This window comes from Polyodon spathula, chromosome 1 (genome assembly GCF_017654505.1).
Source record: "Polyodon spathula isolate WHYD16114869_AA chromosome 1, ASM1765450v1, whole genome shotgun sequence".
In the NCBI taxonomy this organism is placed as follows: Eukaryota; Metazoa; Chordata; class Actinopteri; order Acipenseriformes; family Polyodontidae; genus Polyodon; species Polyodon spathula.
Window position 1 is genome coordinate 51,424,095 of NC_054534.1, and position 23,068 is coordinate 51,447,162.

A 23,068-nucleotide genomic window follows, 5' to 3' on the forward strand; every position below is an offset into this window, starting at 1 on the left:
TTCAGTACTTGCAGGAAACACATTTCAGTTCGTAGCACTTGTCTGCACATTTAAGTATTACGGTATTACCACATCAGTCTACCCACCGTCCCCGAAGAAATATTTTACCTGTACAAATTAAATAGAAAAAGGGGTTTTTTTGTTGCTTTTTTTTTTGTGTGTGTGTGTGTTTTTTTTCCCCTTACTGTCTCTACTTCCTGCCCCTGCTTCAGTGCCCTATTGTCCCTCGATCTCTTACCTTCGTAAACCTCCGTGATCTCCCTCCGCCTGTTCCCAGCCAAATCCTTTCTGTTGCTGGGTGTCTCTCAGTACTTATTGACTTCCGCCTTGAGTCAACTTTTCTCCACTCCCTGCAGAGGGAGGGGAAATCCCTATTCGCTGTTCACTGACGTCTTTCAGGGGCTCTGCCCAGTTGCGTAAAACACATTAAGTGAATTTTCTCCTTAGTTTTACCCTTGTGTTCTGTAAGTTTAAGTGTGTTGCATGAAACAACTTAAGGGAGATCTTTGTACTTATAGGGTTGTATTTGTACTTAAGTATTTCCCTTAAGTTTTAACGTTAGTTAAGTGAACAAAACGACTTAAGGGGAAATTTAAGTGAAAATTAAAGGTCCAACTGAAGACGAAAAACTAAATAATGGCAGCGTTTTTGCAAATTGAAGAGGAACCACACTTTACTGTATATAATGGATGATGCGCAATTGATATACATCGATTTGACAGAAATTCTGTCTTTCAAATGCACATTAGCAAATAGCATTCAATTGATATAGTTTGTAGCGAAACGCTCGTTGTCAGAGAGAATTAATAACTTCATTGCCTTAGTTATATCTGTCTATGTATGTCTGTCTGTTTATGTATTTATTTTAAACACTTTACGGTTCATGCGTAAAATTGGTAAATCTATATTTTAACCAGTAAACGTGTAGATTTACCAGCTCATCTGTCAATCTATAAAATAACCAAGGAGATGTAGTTAATGCTACGGTAAATGTTACAGCATTTGAGCTGAATTCGGAAATAGTAAAGTCAGAGAGCTTCATGGCAAAAAAAATAAATGTCTGCAAGTTACGTACTTGGGTAAATTAGTTTTTTTTTCATTACTTGATTAATTCTTCTATAATTCACTGCATCCCTTCTTGTATTATTATTATTATTATTATTATTATTATTATTATTATTATTATTATTATTATTATTATTATTATTATTTCGCTTTATGTAAAAAAAAAAAAAAAAAAACACTTTCCCGATTTTATTTTAAATCAGAATTCACCAAAATCTAATTATTTTAAAGCAAAATTTGTCTGGCTTCCTTCTATATTCACTGAATTCTTTCTACTCCGATATTGCTGTTCCCTTTTAATTCGAATGACAACCATTACAGATTTGGAAGAGCCTCTCTGACCGTCAGTCACTGAGCATATATACAAAAGCTGCCCTATCAGGGCCCTGCTGTGAGGGGGAAGTCCCTCCCACCTCCTGTTGAAGAGGGACTGCTTGGAGCGTGTCTAAGAGTGCTCTCGCTTTAGTCTCGCGTCAGTTTTCTGACTAGAGCTAGTTTTGACCCCTCTTAAGGGATTAGCGAGCGGCCATTGCTCTCACTAAACGAGGCTTTGTGTAGTTGATACACCGTATGGAGAGCTGTTGTGGTGCTGTAAGGAGACCCCGTGGGCTCGCGGTGTCATCCTCTACTCTGATTTAATTGGGCCTAGCACCCCTCTCAATCCAAGGGCTTTCCTAGTGCGGCTGCCCCCCCCCCCAGTGACCACAGCGATTGAATCGGGTGCATACCCTGGCATCGATGGCGGTTTTTCCCGCCGATCGCAAGGTTGAGTAAACAGCACCTACCCAGTCCAGATTGACTCGGCACCGATGTAAACATTTTTGGCGCCGCCTACAGCTCTGCCCTGACCATGCCTATCATCGGCAACGACCTTCGAACAGGTCCACTCGGCATCGACAGTGCTTTTCTCGGCACCGATTGATTCGGCACCGGTGAACCTCTTTGAGGCCGTCTACAGCCCGGCACCGTCCGCGCTACACGTCGGCATCAACCTCGGAGCAGAGTCTCAGAGACCCCCCCCCCGCTACAGTGACCAGGGAACTATCCCGCACAACTGGGTAGTCCTCCCTTTCCCCACCACTGGTACAGAGGCGCAGACACCTCTCAGGGGAGGTGAGATGGTCACCACCAATGCGGTACCACTCGAGGGAACGCTCACCAGGGGACAGACCGTCGCCACACAGGCACCACTCCCCTTCCCCACGCAGGCGCAGACGATCACCACCTCAGTCGCCTCGAAGGCACCCAAGCTCAGCCGAGCAGCGCTTCTCAGAGCTGACAGAGACTGTAAGGGCCCAGCAGACCATGCTGGAGACTGTACTGAAATCTCAGGGCAGACTGCCCCCTACCACCGGGCAGCCCCAGCCCCCACAGTCTCATTTCCGTCTGCATAGATCTCAGGCATCAGGGAGGTCGCTGCTGGTGATGGTGGCTGCTCGCCGGCATTTGTGGCTGACACAAGCCAAGTTCATGGAGACCAAGAAGGTGGCGCTACTGGATGCCCCAATTACACTGGGGCAGACTTGCAGGGCGACCATTGATGTGAGCCTTCAGAGGTCCCACAAGGCCACAGAGGTCACCTCAAAGTTTTTCGCGCTTTCCGACTTACAGTCAGCTCCCAAGGTGGCATTCTTGTTCCTATCTGTGTTTCATAGTAATCATGACCCTACCTGCACTCACTAAGCAGTTATAAGCCACTTTTGGAGAGGAAGAGAGGTCACGGTCAAAGACATTTTTTGATAGAGCATATACAGGTTCCTATATATATGTGCCATAGTAACCATGACTATCTGCACTTTCTAAAGAGTTATAAGTTATTTTTTTATTTGACCTATATGAGAGGTCAGAGGTCATGGGCAAGGACATTTTTTTGATAAAACATATATGGGTTTCTATACACTACTGGTCAAAAGTTTTAGAACACCCCCATTTTTCCAGTTTAAGCAGAAATTTAAGCAGTTCAAGTCCAGTGAATAACCTGAAATGGTACAAAGGTAAGCTGCAAACTGCTAGAGGTTAAAAAAAAAAGTTTAGGTTACCAAAAACTGAAAAATAATGTACATTTCAGAGTTATACAAAAAGGCCTTTTTCAGGGAACAAATAATGGGTTAACAACTTACAACTGTTCTGCAGCAATGGAAGTAAATTAAGCCTTGAAAGTTGATGCTAACAATTCCTACAGGTGTCCCAACTTTTGTTGATTACTTACAAACCCTCTGTCTGTATAAAAGCAGTGTTGGAACAGATTGTGTTACTACACCCTCTTAAGCATTATTTGGACAGTATTGTACTGCAGGAAGTAATATATTTCTATCATAACAGCGAGAAAAGGGTAATTAACAAAGACATACAGACCATTATAACCCTTAAAAGTGTAGGTCTTTCCTTTAGAGAAATTGCAAATAAAGCCAAGGTTTCAGTGAGTACAGTTTCCTACACCATCAAAAGGCACTTGGAAACTGGAGGAAACTCTGAAAGGAAGAGGTCTGGCAGACCGAAAGCCATAACAGAATCATAAGACAAGTTTCTGAGTCAACAGCTTGCATGATAGACGGGTCACAGGACAACAGCTTCAAGCAAAGCTTAACACTGGTCGAAGTAAGCAAGTCTCAGTTTCAACTGTGAAGAGAAGACTTCGAGCTGCAGATTTGACAGGTCGAGTGGCAGTAAGAAAGCCATTGCTAAGTTGGCAAAATAAGAAAACGAGGCTTGCCTGGGCTATGAAGCACCGCCAGTGGACTACTGAAGACTGGAAGAAGGTCTTATGGACCAATGAATCAAAATTTGAAATCTTCAGTTCATCACACAGGGTTTTTGTACGCCATCGGGTAGGTGAAAGGATGGTTCCTCGGTGTGTGACACCAACTGTCAAACATGGAGGAGGAAGCATGATGGTCTGGGGCTCTTTTGCTGGATCCAGAGTCGGTGACTTGCACAGAGTGAGTGGCACCCTGAACTAAAACGGCTACCACAGCATTTTGCAGTGTCATGCAATACCCTCTGGTATATGTATAGTTGGTCAGGGGTTCATCCTACAGCAAGATAATGACCCAAAAAACATACCTCCAGGCTATGTCATAACTACCTTAGAAGAAAAGAACAAGATGGTAGGCTTCAAATCATGGAATGGCCAGCACAGTCTCCAGACTTAAACCCTATCGAGCTGGTTTGGGATGAACTGGACAGAAGGGTGAAAGCAAAGCAACTTACAAGTGCAACACATTTGTGGGAACTTCTGCAACAGTGTTGGGAAGAACTTTCTGAACAATATTTGATTTCCATTATAGAAAGAATGCCACGAGCATGTTCGGCTGTTATATCTGCAAAAGGTGGCTACTTTGATGAGTCAAAAATTTAGATTAAATTTTGTTAAACAAAACGATTCCATGATTTCTTTTTTATCTCCAGTTGTTTATTTGTTCTATGCTTTAATTTCAGAGTACATGGAGACATTAAACGCGTAAATTTCAATAAAAACTGGAAAAATGTTCTATAGTAAACATGACCCTACCTGCATTCACTAAGCAGTTATAAGCCACTTTTGCATTTGACCTTAGCACACACGGACCCAGGACTGGTGATCGTGTTTGTACATTGTGGGAAAGATACCTGTGTTTATTATTTGGGACTGCAACCCGTTTCTTTGTTTCCAGTGCATTACACATTGTGTAATGCCTGGAATTATTGTTTGGTCACCAGACCATGTATAGTAATAAAATCCCTTTATCAAATGGATTACAAATCTTTGTCTGTTCATTGCGCACAGCATTACTCCTGCACCTGTATCCACTCAGCCACTTTGCCACATTGCTTCATTCACACACTGCATCACCCCTGCACCTGTATCCACTCAGCCACTTTGCCACACTGCTTCATTCACGCACTGCATCACTCCTGCATCTGTATCCACTCAGCCACTTTGCCACACTACTTCATTCATGCACTGCATCACTCCTGCACCTGTAGCCACTTTGTCACAATTCCATAGTAACTACGACCATATCCGCACTCTTTAAAGAGCTATAAGCAACTTTTGCATTTGACCTCAATAAAAGGTCAAAGGTCATGGTCAAAGCCATTTTTGAGTAGAGCACATATGGGTTCATTTGTGTAACTATGACAAAGTCTAAACTCTCAAAAGAGTTCTAAACAAGTTTTGCTTTTGAGCTTTAGCAAGGTAATATGTCAAATATGTGCAATTTGACCATAGCTGAAATCTGATTGGTAGCCATGTTTTTTTATGTAGCGAGTTGCTTGCCAAGGCTATGTATGCAAAGTTTTGCTTAAATCGGCATAACAGTTTCAGAGAAAAAGATGTTTGAATATTTTTGACAAATCCAATATGGCTGCCGAACCATGTGACTAATTGACTTGTGTTGAACAAATCTAAATATAGCTCATAAGGGTAGTATGCGCCCCAAGTTTCACATCTGTACCATAAGGTTTTGGAAAAGATTTTGTTAAATTGGCCAATATTTGTGAAAAATCCAATATGGAAAACCATACCATGTGACCTATGACTTTGTTTTCACTCTGACACAACTTCCCAAAGGCCTCTACCACCACTCTATGAAGATTCACAAGTCTACAACATTGTGCCTTAAATGAATACTACAATATGTGGAAATTGATCATAGATGAAATTTGATTGGCTCATGATGGCCATGTTTTTTATGTAGCGACTTGCTTTTAACAAACTTAAATAGATAACCTTGCCAAGGCTAAGTATGAAAAGTTTTGCTTCAGTCGGTATAACTGTTTCAAAGAAGACGTTTTTGACAAATCCAATATGGCCGACAGACCATGTGACCAATCTTCTTCTCTTGAACTACTGTAAATCTCGGCCATGAGGATAGTCTAGTGCACCAAGTTTCACATCTCTGCAATAAGCGGTTTTGGAGAAGGTTTTTTTAAATGGTCAAAAATTCTCGAAAAATCAAATATGGCCACCACACCATGTGACCTATGACCTTCATTTTCGCTCTGACACAACTTCCCTTAGGTGCCTACCACCCTACCATGTTTCGTGAGTTTCTATGCATCGTTGTTGATTTTAGAGATTTTATTTTTTAGAGCTGAAGAAAAAAATTTTTAAATACTAACAGAAACAATAGGCTTCCCAGCCATTTTGGCTGGGAAGCCTAATAACTAGAAGCTGCAAGCAACTTAACATTTTCTAAGGCATTCTTGTTCCTGTCTGTCTTCCATAGTAACCATGACCCTACCTGCACTCTCTAAGAAGTTATAAGGCACTTTTGCATTTGACCTTAAGGAGAGGTCAAAGGTCACAATCAAAGAGGTTTTTTTGATAGAGCATATATGGGTTCTTATACAGTGCCTATAGAAAGTCTACACCCCCATTGAACTTTTTTTCATCTTTAGTTGTGTCAGTGCCTTAGACTTTCATGCATTTAAATGAGAATTCTTTCCACTTATCTACACACCATACTCCAAACTGTTAAGGGGACTTTTTTTTAATTGAGAAAAAAATAATATATTAAAAATACAAAACTGAATTGGATAAGTCTCCATCCAGTGAGTTAATACTTGGTGGAAGCACCTTTGGCAGCAATTACAGCTGTGAGTCTGTTGGGATAGGTCTCTACCAACTTTGCACATCTAGATTTGGCAATATTTGACCATTCTTCTTTCCAAAAATGTTCAAGCTCTGTCAAGTTCCTTGGGGAGAGTTGATGAACAACAATCTTCAAGTCATGCCACAAATTTTTGATTGGATTTAGGTTGAGGCTCTGACTGGGCCACTCAGGGACATTTACCTTTTGTTCCTTAGCTACTTCAATGTAGCTTTGGCTGTGTGCTTTGGGTCGTTGCTATGCTGAAAGATGAACTTCCGTCCCAGTTTCAGCTTTCTTGCAGAGGGCAGCAAGTTTTCCTCAAGGACTTTTCAAGGAAATCATGTGAATCACTACAATTTAACACAGGTGGAGGCCACTTAACTTGGTGTGTGATTTTGAAGGTGATTGGTTACATATGAGCTAATTTAGGATTGCTATTACAAGGGGGTGGACACTTATCCAACCAAGCTATTTCAGTTTTTATTGTTAATTAATTTTCTATAAATTTCTAAAATATTTTTTTCACTTGGAAGTTGTGGGGTAAGATGTGTAGATAAATGAAAAAAAAACTATTTTAATGCATTTTAATTCCAGGCTATAAGGCAGCAAAAGGTGGAAATTTTGAAAGGGGGTGTAGACTTACTATAGGCACTGTATGTGTTCTATAATAACAATGACCCTATCTGTACTTTCTAAGGAGCTGTAAGCTAATTTTTCATTTGACCTTTAGGAGAGGTCAAAGGTCGCATGCAAGGATAGATTTTTGGATAGAGCACATATGGTTTCCTATATGTGTTTGTGAACAGGATGGCTTTGCAGGGGTGACGTCAGACCAGACATGCAGACACCAAACAATGATGAATGGCAGTAAATCTGTGACGTTACGGCGTCCAGAGTTTTATTAAATAATAATCACAAACAAAATGTTTAAACAAAACACACAGCTGAAAATAAAGGGCAGCAGCAGCGGACCCTCGGGAGGTGGCGGCAGCAGCAGAGGAACCTTGGGAGGTGACGACAGCAGCAAGAGGACCCTCGGGAGGCAACGGCAGCAGCAGTGGACCGTCGGGGCGATGGCAGCAGCAGCGCACCCTCGGGAGGCAAGGGCAGCAGCAAGCGGACCCTCAGGAGGCAACGGCAGCAGCAGTGGACCCTCAGAAGCCAAACTCGGGAGGGGAGCCCCTGGCCATAGAAGCAGCAGCGGGAGCTCCACTTCTCCCTCGTACCTTGTACTGGTAGCTCCCCAGGCGATGTGGAGCAGCGGGCAACCCCAGGTGTTGCGGAGCAGCAGGCAACTCCAGGAGATGCGGAGCTGCAGGCGATGCAGATGTGGCATCCTTGGATGGTGCAAGGCAGGCATCCTTGGGCAGTGCGTGGCAGGCGTCCTTGGGCGGTGTGAAGCAGGCATCCTTGGGCGGTGCGAGGCAGGCATTCTTAGGCGGTGCGTGGCAGGCATCCTTGGGCGATGCGAGGTAGGCATCCTTGGGTGGAGCAAGGCAGGCATCCTTGGACGGAGTGTGGCAGGCATCCTAGGGCGGAACGAGGCAGTCATCCTAGTGCAGAGCGAGGCAGGCATCGTTGGGTGGAGCGAGGCAGGCATCCTTGGGAGGAACCAACAGGAATTCACCCTCTGCTGGTGGAGGTGTGAGCTGCAAGCAATCCTCCTATTGTGGTGGAAGCGGAACCAGCAGGAATTCACCCTTTGCTGGTGGAGGTGGGAGCTGCAAGCAGTCCTTCCATGGTGGTGGCGGAAGTAGAGGCAGCTCCTGCTGCTCTGCGCCTGGCGGTGGAGATGGCAGAGGCAGAAGCAGCTGCTGCTACTCTGCTCCTGGTGGTGGAGGTAGCGGAGGCAGAGGCAGTGTGTAGTTTACTGGCGACGGAGATGGGAGCGACTTGTAGTCTCCCGGTGATGGAGGTGGGAGCGACGTGTAGTCTCCCGATGTCAGAAGTGGAAGTGGCTTGTAGACTCCTGGCGACAGAGTTGGGAGCAGCTTGTAGTCTCCTGACGATGGATGTGGTAGTGGCGTGTAGTCTCTGCCTGTTGCAGAGGACTGGTGCAGTTCTCCATCTGGCAGGGTTTCTCCCACCGGCGCTGGGTACTTGGGAGCCGACGGCAGGAGAGGATCCTGGAGAGGCAATGGCAGGTACTCTTCCCACAGCAGTGGAGCTGAAACCTGGTGGAGGTGGAAACAGCAGGTATTCTTCCTCTGGTGGTGGAGACTTGGGCTGTGGATGCTCTGCCTTCCCCTTTTGGGCTGTGGAAGCACTGACTCCTACCTCTTGGGCTGTGGACGCACCGACTCCTCCCTCTTGGGCTGTAGATGCACCAACTCCTCCCTTTTGGGCTGTGGACGCACCAACTCCACCCTCTTGGGCTTAAGACTTTCAGGCTCCTCCAACTCAGACGTAGGACGTCCGGGCTCCTCTCACTCAGTGGTAGGACATTCGGGTTCCTCCCACTCATGCATAGGACATTCAGGCTTCCTCCCACTCAGGCGTAAGACATTCGGGCTCCTCCCACTCAGGGGTAGAACATTCAGGCTCTTCCTCCTCTGGCTCCTGCTCTGGGGAGTCCTCGTCCTCATGCCCATAGGCAATGCACACGGTGGACCACCTTGGCTCCTTCGGCTTCCTCCTCACCTTTTCCCCTCTCTGCCTCCTTCTCCTCACCTTCCTCTCCTGGCATGGAGACTGCCCCTCTTCTTTATCCAGGAGAGGGCAGTCAGCCACTCCATGCCTGTAGCATTTGCACAAGAGGCACCATCCCCCCTGGCTCTCCCAAGCCTCCACAAATGCATCCAGATCCTCATCAGGACTTTCCCTGGATGCAGTCATCTTAAACCGGAGCACCTGCCCTGTCTGCTTGGGAGGTTGCTGCTTTCTCTGGCTGCTTTTCACCCTTTTTTTTTTCAAACACTCAACAAAAAAACACTCCTGGTCTGACGCTTGGCGGTGCTGTCGTCTTGTTTCTGACACCACTTGTGACGTCAGATCAGAAATGCAGACGCCAAACAATGATGAATGGCGGTGAATCTGTGAGGCTATGGCGTCTAGAGTTTTAATAAATAATAATCACAAACAAAAGGTTTAAACAAAACACACAGCTGAAAATAAAGGGTGCGTTGGCCAAACAAACAAAACGGACAACACTAAACAAGACAGTGGACGAACCCAACAAAAAAGTACTGTGCTGGCACTTCCAGCACGCTGTAGCAATTGTTATACTTTTAATCTACTCATTCTCCTGTTCTCCACTCACGAATACACAACCCCAAGCGAGTGTAAACATGCAGCTTTTATGCAGTTGTACCAAAACTCGATTGTTAATCAATCATTCAATTGGAGTCTCTGTACAACTGCACGTGAATTAATAAAAGAGAAATTCCCCGTGCTCACATATTATTTTACCTGCATGTGAAGTGCTGTGCAATCCTCATGCCTAAATACAAATATACATTTTAAACGCTTGTGCTTGTAACCCATATTTATATCCCGTGTATTTTATATATAAACATCAACATTAGCACACTAGATACAACATAAAACACTAATAAACATAAAGGGGTGGGACACTCCGCCACAGTGCTCCATAGTAACCATTAACCTATCTGCCCTTTGTAAGGAGTTATAAGCTAGTTTTACATTTGACGAAGATTTGGAATGTTTTTAAAGAAATGCATCAGGTGGCCATATTGGTTTATGCACAAACACACCATTTTTGAAAAAAACGTCAACTGTATTGACACAGGGATGATGCTTGTTATCTTTAGAGTTAATCAAATAAACAATTTTTCAACTGAAGCAGTTTTAAATTTAATAAAATGTATAAAATGTATAAAATGTTTTTTTTTTTTTTTTTTTTTTTTTTTTTTTTTTTTTTAAAAGAACACCATGTTGCCCTATTTGAATTCCATTGTCCCCAGGATGATGCCTATCAAGTTCAGAGTTAGTTGGTGGTTTTCAAACAGAAGCAGTTTGATGTTTGGGGAGCGTTTGGGTGAATTTGGTGGAAGCCATTTTGATATTAATTTATCGCAGCCAAACTTGAAGTGGGTTTGGTTGTTGATGACATATGCCAAGTTTCAGATCAATCATGTAACTGGTTCCCCAGAAGATTTTGAAAGGTTTTTCAAAACAATGCATCAGGCTGCAATCTTGGTTGACACAGGAGCGCAATTCTTTAGCATCAGAATTGTATTCAACCTGGGATGATACCTGCAAAGTTTGATGTTGATGGTTACACAGCATTTTGAAGTCTTGTAAATAATACTAAAAATATATATTTACAATAACAATAGACTTCTCTAGCCTAACAACAGTAAGATTCCACAGAAATCGTTTCGTGGACCCGTAATAATAGTCATCGCTTGACAGCCCTCATTTTTTAAATTTTTATATACATATTAAATAAAGTTATGAGTGTTCTAAGAACTCCAGGACTTCCTGTCTTTCTCAGCTGGCACCCAATAGCTTCTTAAACTCTTAAACTACTTAAACTAAAATATTGATTAAACTAAAATGGTTTGATCGATATCTGCATCCTGAGTGTCGATGACTTAAGTTTGTTTGGGATACAGCAGATTGATGCTGTGATCTTTGTTTTGCTGCGTGTAAGTTTTCAGGACAGAAATGAAGACCCTGTTTGTTGTTTTAAAGTGGGTATCTGAAATTAGATTTATAGATCATTCCACTGTGGGAAAATTAAAAAAAAAAAGATTCAGGCCAGCTCACAAGCTTGTGTCGCTGCTAACTGAATACTGTGTGCCAGCTGATGTTCTCACTTCAAGCAGGATTTTACATGGGCTTTTTTCAGAAATGGCTTTCTTCTTGCCATTCTTTCATATAGGCCAGATTTGTGGAGTACCTCAGCTGTTGTTGACATATAGACAGTTTCTCTCATCTCAGCCATGGAACACTGTAGGGCTTTCAGAGTTGTTGACGGCTTCTCTGACCAATGCCCTTCTAACCCGGCTGCTCAGTTTGGGAGGACGGCCTGCTCTAAGCAGATCCTGGGTGATGCCATATACCTTCCACTTCTTAATGATTGACTTGACTGTGCTCCAAGGGATATTCAATACCTTTGAAATCTTTTTATAAACCCTCCCCTGATCTGTGCCTTTCCACAACTTTATCCTGGAGTTGTTTTGAAAGCTCTTTGGTCTTCATGGTAGTATCTTTGGTTTGAATGCACTACCCAACAGTGGGACCTTACAGAGAAGGATATATTTAATCAGAAATCAGGTGAACCACTTTTATTGCACATAGATGGACTCCATTTAACTTTTTGTGTGAATTCTGAAGGTGATTGGTTGCACCTGAGCTTATTTAAGAGTGTCATAGCAAAGGGGGTAAATACTAATTAAGACTTTTCAAGTTTTTATTTTTAATTGATTTGTTTTTTCACACATTGAAAGTGTGGAGTAGGTTGTGTAAATCAAAGGAAAAAAATTCCATTTAAATGCATCAAGATTTCAGGTTGTAACACAACAAACTGTGAAAACATCCAAGGGGATGAATACTTTCTAGTGGCACTATATACACTGAACAAAAATATAAACGCAACATGTAAAGTGTTGTTCCCATGTCATGAGCTGAAATAAAAGAAATGCTCCATATGCACAAAAAGCTTATTTCTCTCAAATTTTGTGCACAAATTTGTTTACATCTCTTTTAGTGAGCATTTCTCCTTTGCCAAGATAATCCATCCACCTGACAGGTGTGATCATGATCATTACATAGGTGCACCTTGTGCTGGGGACAATAAAAGGCCATGTGCAGTTTTATCACACAACACAATGCCATAGATGTCTCAAGTTTCGAGGGAGCATGCAATTGGTATGCTGACTGCAGGAATGTCCACCTGAGCTGTTGCCAGAGACTTGAATGTTCATTTCTCTACCATAAGCCGCCTCCAACATCGTTTTAGAGAATTTGGCAATAAGTCCAACCGGCCTCACAACTGCAGACTACGTGTAACCATGCCAGCCCAGGACCTCCACATCCAGCTTCTTCACCTGTGGGATTGTCTGAGACCAGCCACCCGAACAGCTGATGAAACTGTGGGTTTGCACAACCGAATAATTTCTGCTCAAACTGTCAGAAACCATCTCAGGGAAGCTCATCTGCGTGCTTGTCATCCTCACCAGGGTCTTGACCTGACTGCAGTTCGGCGTCGTAACCAACTTCAGTGGGCAAATGCTCACCTTTGATAACCAGTGGCACGCTGGAGAAGTGTGCTCTTTACGGATGAATCCCGGTTTCAACTGTACCGGGCAGGTGGCAGACAGCGTGTATGGTGTTGTGTGGGCGAGCAGTTTGTTGATGTCAATGTTGTGAACAGAGTGCCCCATGGTGGCAGTGGGGTTATGGTATGGACAGGCATAAGCAATGGACAACGAACACAATTGCATTTTATCAATGGCAATTTGAATGCACAGAGATGCTGTGACGAGATCCTGAGGCCCATTGTCGTGCCATTCATCCGCCGCCATCACCTCATGATTCAGCATGATAATGCATGGCCCCATATCGCAAGGATCTGTACACAATTCCTGGAAGCTGCAAATGTCCCAGTTCTTCCATGTCCTGCACACTCACCAGACATGTCACCTATTGAGCATGTTTGGGATGCTCTGGATCGACGTGAACGACAGCGTATTCTAGTTCCTGCCAATATCCAGCAACTTCGCACAGCCATTGAAGAGGAGTGGGACAACATTCCACAGGCCACAATCAACAGCCTGATCAACTCTATGCAAAGGAGATGTGTTGCACTGCATGAGGCAAATGGTGGTCTCATCAAATACGGATTGGTTTTCTGATCCGTGCCCCTACCTTTTTTTTTTTTTAAGGTATCTGTGACCAACAGATGCATCTGTATTCCCACTCATGTGAAATCCATAGATTAGGGCCTAATGAATTTATTTCAATTGACTGATTTCCTTATATGAACTGTAACTCTTGCAGTTAAAATCTTTGAAATTGTTGCATGTTGCGTTTATAATTTTGTTCAGTGTGTGTGTGTACATACACACACACATACAGTACTGTGCAAAAGTTTTAGGCAGGTGTAAAAAAATGCTGCAAAGTAAGAATGCTTCCAAAAATAGACATGTTAATAGATTATATTTATCAATTAACAAAATGCGAAGTGAGTGAACAGAAGAAAAATTTACATCAAATCAATATTTGGTATGACTACCCTTTGCCTTCAAAACAGCATCAATACTGTATTTACAATATAATTGTAAATCTCGAAAAACTACTCACTTCTAAATCTTTTGTAGTCATCTTTGTATTACTTTAGTATAAATACATGTTAATTTGGATTCATATGTTGTTTTTTTCTGACTTTATGGGAATGAAAAGACACACATTTGCCTATTTTCCTATTGGAAATAGTGATATTTTGAAATATCACTGTCCTGATCACAAAAGCAAAGTTTGCGGGGAATAATAGCCATTTTCTATACTTTTGAGACATAAGCAATTAGGAAATAACACTTACTACCCAGGAACAAAAATTGTGTTACATAGTTTTTTTTTTTTTGTTTTTTTTTTTAAATAACACTTTTTTCTTAAGTGTGGAGTATGGTGTGTAGATAAGTGGGAAAAAATTCTAATTTAAATGCCTGAAACTGAGGCACTGACACAACTAAAGATGAATAAAAGTTCAAGGGGGTTTAGACTTAGACACACACCAATGTAACACCAATATCCTTCCACAATTTACTGGAATAATTACCCATAGTAACATAAGGATTAGCAACACAAACAGTAGTACTGTTTTGTTAGTTGCAATTACTTTAATATATATTTTGTTTTTCTAGAATACCATTATATCTGAACAGAGATGTTATGAAGAGAGACATGGGGAGAACAATGGTGATTTGCTTAGATATGACATGAGATGCCAATTATGTGACAATTTGCATTTAGTGCATGATTCTCAGAAAGGCAGAGTAGTATGCCAACCTACCCCCTGGCCCTTTTGGATGATATTCATAGGATCCGGTACTCTACAGATCAGAGGTTCAATATAATACCCTATAACTTGGAATCAGAGCCTTCATGATTCCTTAAAAATAAAAGCGTACAAGTACTTTTCTAGTACATACAGCATGCATAGTGAAAGCAATAATTAAAACTGGGTGTTTCCAGGCAAGCATCTTGGTATTAGTTGACCCATTTAATCAGTAAACCACACCGAGATGCAATCATTTATTTAAATTTGTAAACATGTTACAACATCAAATAGGAAATGGCTAAATAACAAACACAATGAACAAAATAAAATATACAAGACACAGAGAACAAACACACACTCTAAAGTAAAGGAGGAACAACCAAATTATATTCTTTAACCTTTTATCTAGTAAAGTAAAATTAAATTTTGCCACCAGACAGACTGGACATGTATTCTGCTTAATCAAGGTACCCCTGCTGCATTGAAAAACAAACAACTGACTGTAAAGACCTCATTAGAAAAAGCACAGATAAGTAGTAATTGTTTAAATAAGACCAATGGCAAAAAGGAGAAACAATTCTTATCAAAACACATCACTGTAGCTTGTCCAACTAGCTCATATTTGTGGTTTATATTTTAATTTAAAAATCAAAAAGTACTATCTGGCAATGGGGCAAGACAATTTTGTTAAGATTGCATTTTTTTCTTGTTTTACATGCTTAATCTGTTGGCAGATGCATTAAAGACTAGGCTTGTCTTTCAGAGTCCCAAGGTGGCTTTTATCAAAGTGGCCAAGTCTTCAGGAATGGAGCCTTCTTTCCCTTTAAACACAGGAAACAATATTATTTATAAGGTATTGTAGCTCTAAGAAAGATCACAGACTATCTCATTTGTCATTGCTATTAAGCTGAAAATATTTGCCTTTATGGTTATAGGAGTAGGGCTCATTGCATATAAGCACTACTACTAATTCGGGGTAAAACTGAAATTTAAAACTTTTTTTACCTAACATTTTATGGATATTTCTATTAATCATTTAAATTTGCTTACCTGTATCTGCTGCAGTCATATCCTTTTCAAGCTTTAATTTTTTATTGTTGATTTTTAGCATGCAGTCCTCAATAGTGCCTTTGCTGATCAATTTCACCACTTTCACAGACCTAAAATACAGATATTAGTTTTAATGTTTGGTCACATTCACTGCTCCCCTTCGTTCCTGAGCTAATTCACTACACAGTAGTACAGTAACACCAACAAAATGTGTTAGAGAGTCCTTTCAAAATGGTTACTGAGCCTGGCTAAAAAATAAGATTTACCCAAGACTTTTTTTTTTTTTTTATCCCAGCTGATTAACTAAGTTCTTATTGTATTTTACCTAGGCTTTACAAAATGGCCTGGATAAATTAACAAGATCACATGACCGTGCAGTAATAATTGTCCATTGAGGTGAAAACATCCTCTGAAATTATTTCTCAGCTTCTCTGAAGACCGCAAAATCTGAAGTAAGGTCATTTCCTACTCACACAAAAAAAAAAAAAAACACACTTTCCCCAAGCTACTCCCTTGATGTCACATGCCAGTGCAGTATTTAGCTGTACTGTGAATCCTCCTTCAGGATGTGGGATATCAGTCTGCTTTCAATTCCCAAATGCCATTTTATCTTGAAAATGTTACTATAAATGGTAATGTTCAATGTAATGTTTATGGCAAAGTACAAAACTGTTGTATTATTTCACAGTGAAGGATACATAATACATTTCAATTTTTTTTCCTTAAAAAGGCTAGTTTGTGTAATTTATTTATTTATTTATTTAGCCATTTTATAAGCAAAATAACCCACTCCAGGGTGTGTGGTAAGACAATTCTTACTGCACTTCCTGGGTGGCTGAAGGCTCACAATGCACCCAGGGTGTGCGGTAAGAGCTGTCTTACCGCACACCCTATCATGGGTTATTTCTTACATATTTTATTGGTTTTGTTTGCCATCACTTTTCTGTAACTAGAAGATTACATAAATATAGAGAAATGAAAACTCAGAGATCCATACACTTCAAATTATAAGTTCACAGTTTTATTAGGACTGAATTAAGGGTTCTTACTTTGTTTGCCCGACTCTATGACATCGATCTTCAGCCTGTTTGTCATTGTATGGGTTGCAGTCAATGTCATGGAGAATCACAACGTTTGCCGATGTCAGGTTTATACCAAGCCCTCCAGCTTTTGTGGATAAGAGGAACACAAAGATATCCAAATCTGTGTTGTAGTCATCTATCAGATGGATCCTTGGAAAAAAAATAGGTTTTATGTTATTTCATTGATTATCAAAAAAAAAAAAAGTTTTTGGAAGTTGGAATCAAAAGGGTTCCCAATGTTCACCTATCAAAAACTATAAAAAAATAAATAAAAAAAGAGCCATGCTTTGGTGCTTAGGCAAGTCAATTTGCTTTAAAATCACAAAGAAAAAAGTGACTAGGAAATTTACTGTTTGCTTTGTTTTCTTTAGTATTGGTGAAAAAAAGTGTGTATGTTTCTGTAAGTCAAGAAACACCACTTGCAGTTTCTGATTCATGTATTGAACACTAAAATTACCAGGATAAACTGCATATATACAGTGGCTTGCGAAAGTATTGACCCCCCTTGGCATTTTTCCTATTTTGTTGCCTTACAACTTGGAATTAAAATGGATTTTTATTTGGATTTCATGTAATGGACATACACAAAATAGTCCAAATTGGTGAAATGAAAAAAATAAACTTGTTTAAAAAAATTGTAAAAAATAAATAACGGAAAAGTGGTGCGTGCATATGTATTCACCCCCCTTTGCTATTAAGCCTCTAAATAAGATCTGGTGCAACCAATTACCTTCAGAAGTCACATTAGTTAAATAAAGTCCACCTGTGTGCAATCTAAGTGTCACATGATTTCAGTATATATACACCTGTTCTGAAAGGCCGCAGAGTCTGCAACACCACTAAGCAAGAGGCACCATGAAGACCAAGGAGCTCTCCAAACAGGTCAGGGACAAAGTTGAGGAGAAGTACAGATCAGGGTTGGGTTATATAAAAATATCCGAAACTGTAAGCCATACACTCCACAGAGCTGGGCTTTACGGAAGAGTGGCCAGAAAAAAGCCATTGCTTAAAGAAAAAAATAAGCAAGCACGTTTGGTGTTCGCCAAAAGGCATGTGGAAGACTCCCCAAACATATGGAAGAAGGTACTCTGGTCAGATGAGACTAAAATTGAGCCTTTTGGCCATCAAGGAAAACACTATGTCTGGCGCAAACCCAACACCTCTCATCACCCCGAGAACACCATCCCCACAGCGAAGCATGGTGGTGGCAGCATCATGCTGTGGGGATGTTTTTCATCAGCAGGCACTGGGAAACTGGTCAGAATTGAAGGAATGATGGATGGCGCAGTTTCAGTCTTCCAGAGATTTGAGACTGGGACAGAGGTTTACCTTCCAGCAGGACAATGACCCTAAGCATACTGCTAAAGCAACACTCGAGTGGTTTAAGGGGAAACATTTAAATGTCTTGGAATGGCCTAGTCAAAGCCCAGACCTCAATCCAATTGAGAATCTGTGGTATGACTTAAAGATTGCTGTACACCAGCGGAACCCATCCAACTTGAACGAGCTGGAGCAGTTTTGCTTTGAAGAATGGGCAAAAATCCCAGTGGCTAGATGTGCCAAGCTTATAGATACATACGCCAAGAGACTTGCAGCTGTAATTGCTGCAAAAGGTGGCTCTACAAAGTATTGACTTTGGGGGGGGGGGGGTGTGTGAATACTTATGCACGCTCAAGTTTTCTGTTTTTTTGTCTTATTTCTTGTTTGTTTCACAATAAAAAATACTTTGCATCTTCAAAGTGGTAGGCATGTTGTGTAAATCAAATGATACAAACCCCCAAAAAATCCATTTTAATTCCAGGTTGTAGGCAACAAAATAGGAAAAACACCAAGGGGGGGGTCAATACTTTCGCAAGCCACTGTATGTATGTATGTATGTATGTGTATATATATATATTACTGTGACAAAGTGCCCGCCCCTGTGTCTATTTTTCTGTTATATGTTGCGTGTGGTGTGTTAAATGTTGGTGTATAGGCATTCGTACATGGGATATAAACGGGTCTGTGTTTCACGTGTGTTTAGAAATGTATAATTGTATTTAGGCATGGGACTGTACATCAATTCACGTGCATTGAAAGTAGTTAATATGTGAGCACGAGGTTGCACATAATTAATTCACGTGCAGGGATTCAAGTGAATAATTAATTGGTAATTGAATCCCAGCACAACAGTATATACAGATGCACATTTTACTCACTCGGGGTTGGGTGTTCGGCAAGTAGGGAACGGGAGAGAGAGGAAGAGGAATAGAGTTTAATATCAATTGCTATTGCGTGCTGGTGGGACCAGCACGATACTTGTTTATTTAAAACTCACCGTGTTTGTTAGTCTATCTGCTCACCGTGTTTGTTTAGTATAGTCTGTTTTGTGTGTCTATTTATTTTGGTGTAAAGTGCCGTGTCCTGCCTTTTGTCTATGTAAACCTATTTTTATTTTCAATAAACCGGCACAAGAAAGCTTCCCCATCATTTCACTTCATCTGTTTTGTCTCTGTGTATTCCCTGGTTCTGAAGTCACCCACTCCGGCCGTCTTTGTGACAATTAAACAAACACACACTTTTTTCACATTTTGTTGTGTCAGTGCCTCAGTTTCATGTATGTAAATAAGAACTTTTTTCCACTTATCTACACACCAGACGCCACACTTAAGGGGAAAAAAGTTTTTATTGAGAAAAAAATTATATATTAAAAATACAAAACTGAATGATCACAATTGGATAAGTCTCCACCCCACTGAGTTAATACCTGGTGAAAGCATCTTTGGCAGCAATTACAGCTGTGAGTCTGTCTCTATCCAACTTTGCACACCTAGGACTGAGGAGATTCTGTAGCCATGTGGAAAAAAGTTTTGTGGTCTGACTAAACTAAAATTGAACTTTCTGGCCTAAATACAAAGCATTATGTTTGACGCAAACCCAACACAGTACATCACCCAAAGAACACCATCTCTACTGTGAAGCACGGTGGTGGCAGCATCATGATGGGGATGTTTCTCATCAGCAGGGACTGGGGCACTTGTCAGGACAGAAGGGAAAATGAATGGAACAAAGTCCTTGAGGAAAACCTGCTGCCCTCTGCATGAAAGCTGAAACTGGGATGGAAGTTCACCTTTCAGCACGACAACGACCCAAACAGCACTGGAGTGGCTAAGGAACAAAAAGGTAAAATGTCCTTGGAGTGGCCCAGTCAGAGCCCCAACCTCAATCCAATCAAATCTGTCTCATGACTTCAAGATTGTTGTCCATCAACGCTCCAAGGAACTTGACAGAGCTTGAACAGTTTTGTAAAGAATGGTCAAATATTGCCAAATCTAGGTATTGCCAAATCTATCCCAACAGACTCACAGCTGTAATTGCTGCCAAAAGGTGCTTCCACCAATTATAAACTCAGGGGGGTGGAAACTTATGCAATTATCTTTCAGTTTTGTATTTAATGTATAAGGTTTTCCCCCCTTAGTGTGGAGTATGGTAGGTAGGTAAGTGGAAAAAAATCCTCATTTAAATGCATGAAACAATGAGGCACTGATACAACAAAATGTGAAAAAGGGGGTGTAGACTTTCTGTAGGCACTATGTGTGTGTGTGTGTGTGCGCGCATGTGTGTGTGTATTATATATATATATATATATATATATATATATATATATATATATATATATAAAACAGTTATTGAAAGAGACAAATATCAATGTCAACTTACTGACAATATACATATCATCGTTTCCGGTATTTTCCGTAAATACCCGTCAGAGAAGGCATTACGAGCTAGTTGATGGGCAGAGACTGAAGCTGTCAGTCAGTTTGACTGGCAGCTACAAACATTTACTGTCACTAACAAGAGCGAATGAATACACCACTAGACACTATGCCCTTTAAAAAGCACAAGTAATCGAATGAGTGATTTGGCAGTTCATGCCTTAGCGACTGCTTATTTAAGCAAGTCAGACAGGCTGATTCAATCCAGACCTCTCCTTTTGCTCCAGGATGTATTTGTATTTATCCGTTATTGACTGTGTCTTGTATGTTTATTCAAATGGAAGCATAAGGTGCAGTTTTATTTGTATACAGTTTTTACGTGTTCTCTTTAGTCTAGACGTCAGTCAAGTTTAACATTGCGCACCATCCCACCTTTTATGTACACACTGCCTTAAGTCATGCTGATATACCTGTAGATTTTAAGTTATGCAAATAACTATTGTGTAAAATAATTGAATTTGAAATCCTGAAGCAAAATATGAATGTTAAATAATTGACAGTATTTCAACAACTTTTGAAAACAAAATTGTGAACCCCCCCCCCATTTTCTGCAAAATTTAATTAAAAATAAAATAAATTCCCAGGGCAGCAGTGTGAGGTGCCTCCCTTACAACTGAACTGCTGATATCAGCCTCTGTTCCAGTTATAAACCAGAGGAACACAATGGAGGGGCCTCATGTCTTTCTCAGTGAAAAAATGAAAACCACCATCATTAAGCGGCAGGGCGGCCACGCAGGAGACCATGGACAACGAACTACACTGACTGACTTGGGGAGGGAAAGGGGGAGGGATAACCTAGGGACCCATTGAATGTGTGTGGTTGTGCTTGTGTTACAGCTCATTCTGGATCTCTCAATACACCGGCTCATTCTCCCTGCCTGCCTGTCAGTTCTGTGTGTGAGGTGATTATGTCACTATTGTGTAGCATGTCTGCCTAGCACTATTTATTATTATTATTATTTTTTTTTTTATATTAATTACTTTATATAAGAATTTATTAGTTTGTGTTCAAGAGTGCTAACATCCAAAATGATAAGAGTATATTACATTTTATATATTAGATATTTCAATTGTTATAGTAAAATTAAAACGTCCGCTTAAACTATGAACTATTACGTTTTGAGAGATTGTACAGCTATGGCCACAACTTTTGCATCACCTACATTTTTGTTTTGGATTGAGACAATAAAACATTCCTAGATTAACTTAGATGTTTTATTTAACATTGCGTAAATCAAAGAAACTACAGAACGATATCGCAAGAGTCTACCAGAAGCCACAATAGTTGTACAGTAGTATTTAAGGCATGTTGGACTTCAAAATGTCACATTTTTAAATGCCACAGTATGAAAAACTACAAAGCAGTATGTAATTCAGTATTACGTAGCATTATTAAACAGACTTCATTCGACTCTGTGAAGCTAAATGATTTAATTATATAAGGAGAAGCAAAACTTTTGGCCATAGCTGTACAGGTGCACTCCACTTATAACGGATCCTGTTAGAACAGAGTTCCGTTTACAACGTGCTGAGGAGGCATGTCCCTGCCAAACATGGGTTTTAATGGGGACATTACTCTGGTTAAAATGGACTCGTTTATGACGTATATACCGTTTAATACGTACAGTTTTCCTGTTCCATAGGCACGTTAAATACATGGTTTAATAAATACATTACCTTTTATTTTATTAGGTACAGTTTTTCTGTTCCACAGGCAGATGTTTTGCGTTCAATATGTACAGTTTTCCTTAGGTAAATATTTTGCACAAAAAGTACATCCAGGACAGTAAATCTGGCATTTAAGCTTTCTTGTATTGTTTATATTTAAGGTACTTCTGTTCGCAGTTTCAAATTGTGTTTACTACGTACTTCGTTTATAAAAGTAATGATTTCCATTGTTCCATGGAGTCCGTTAAGTGGAGAGCACCTTTACTGCTAATTCACTGTCTAATTGATAAATTACAACCGTACACGCAATACTGGCAAAATACAATAAACATAGCAGATTTACAATGGTAAATTTACAATGGTACTGTATAGCGAGTTGTTTTTATGTATTTGGCCCATAATATTAATGTTTGTTTATTACATATGATGCAAGTACTGCTTGGAACTTGTCTAAACAAAATCTCCACAAAGCACAAACCGCAATCGCTGTCAGCCAAAAGGCTAGATAATCTGTTCATGTTCAGTGTGAGTCTTCCTGCCTCTCAATTCCATCAAACTTTGAATATTACTAACAGATGGTCAAAATTCTTTTGGGATATTAATTTAAGCTTGTTCATAGAATGATGTTTTCGCTTATGAGTTATAACAAATGCATTTGTACTGTGGGCTAGGTTTTGACATGCACATGTTTTTTTTTCAATAGAAATGTTTTCATACTAACTTTTGTACTTAAATATAATTTATGCCTATGATTAATACGTTTTGTGATTAATCTGAAGGTATTAAGTTTCAAATGAACTAAACTGAGTTATTAATCAAACAGATTCATTTTGTTACAATTCACTCATTAAAATGTTTGGATATACTGTTTGATACTTGATTAATTAATGTATTGTTCACAGTTAT

General features: G+C 40.5%; 1 protein-coding gene and 1 pseudogene across 1 annotated transcript in view; both read right to left on the bottom strand.

Annotated features, from left to right (window-relative positions):
* Positions 1-293, bottom strand: part of LOC121321115 — a 138,511-nt pseudogene extending 138,218 nt beyond the window's left edge.
* Positions 294-14,848: 14,555 nt separating this feature from the next.
* The window catches only part of LOC121319565 (SWI/SNF-related matrix-associated actin-dependent regulator of chromatin subfamily A containing DEAD/H box 1-like), a 78,863-nt gene continuing 70,643 nt past the window's right edge, over positions 14,849-23,068 (bottom strand). The window contains 3 exon segments of the mRNA XM_041257142.1: positions 14,849-15,428; positions 15,658-15,767; positions 16,707-16,889. Of these exon segments, the coding sequence (XP_041113076.1) occupies positions 15,367-15,428; positions 15,658-15,767; positions 16,707-16,889 (355 nt within the window). The 3' untranslated portion in view covers positions 14,849-15,366.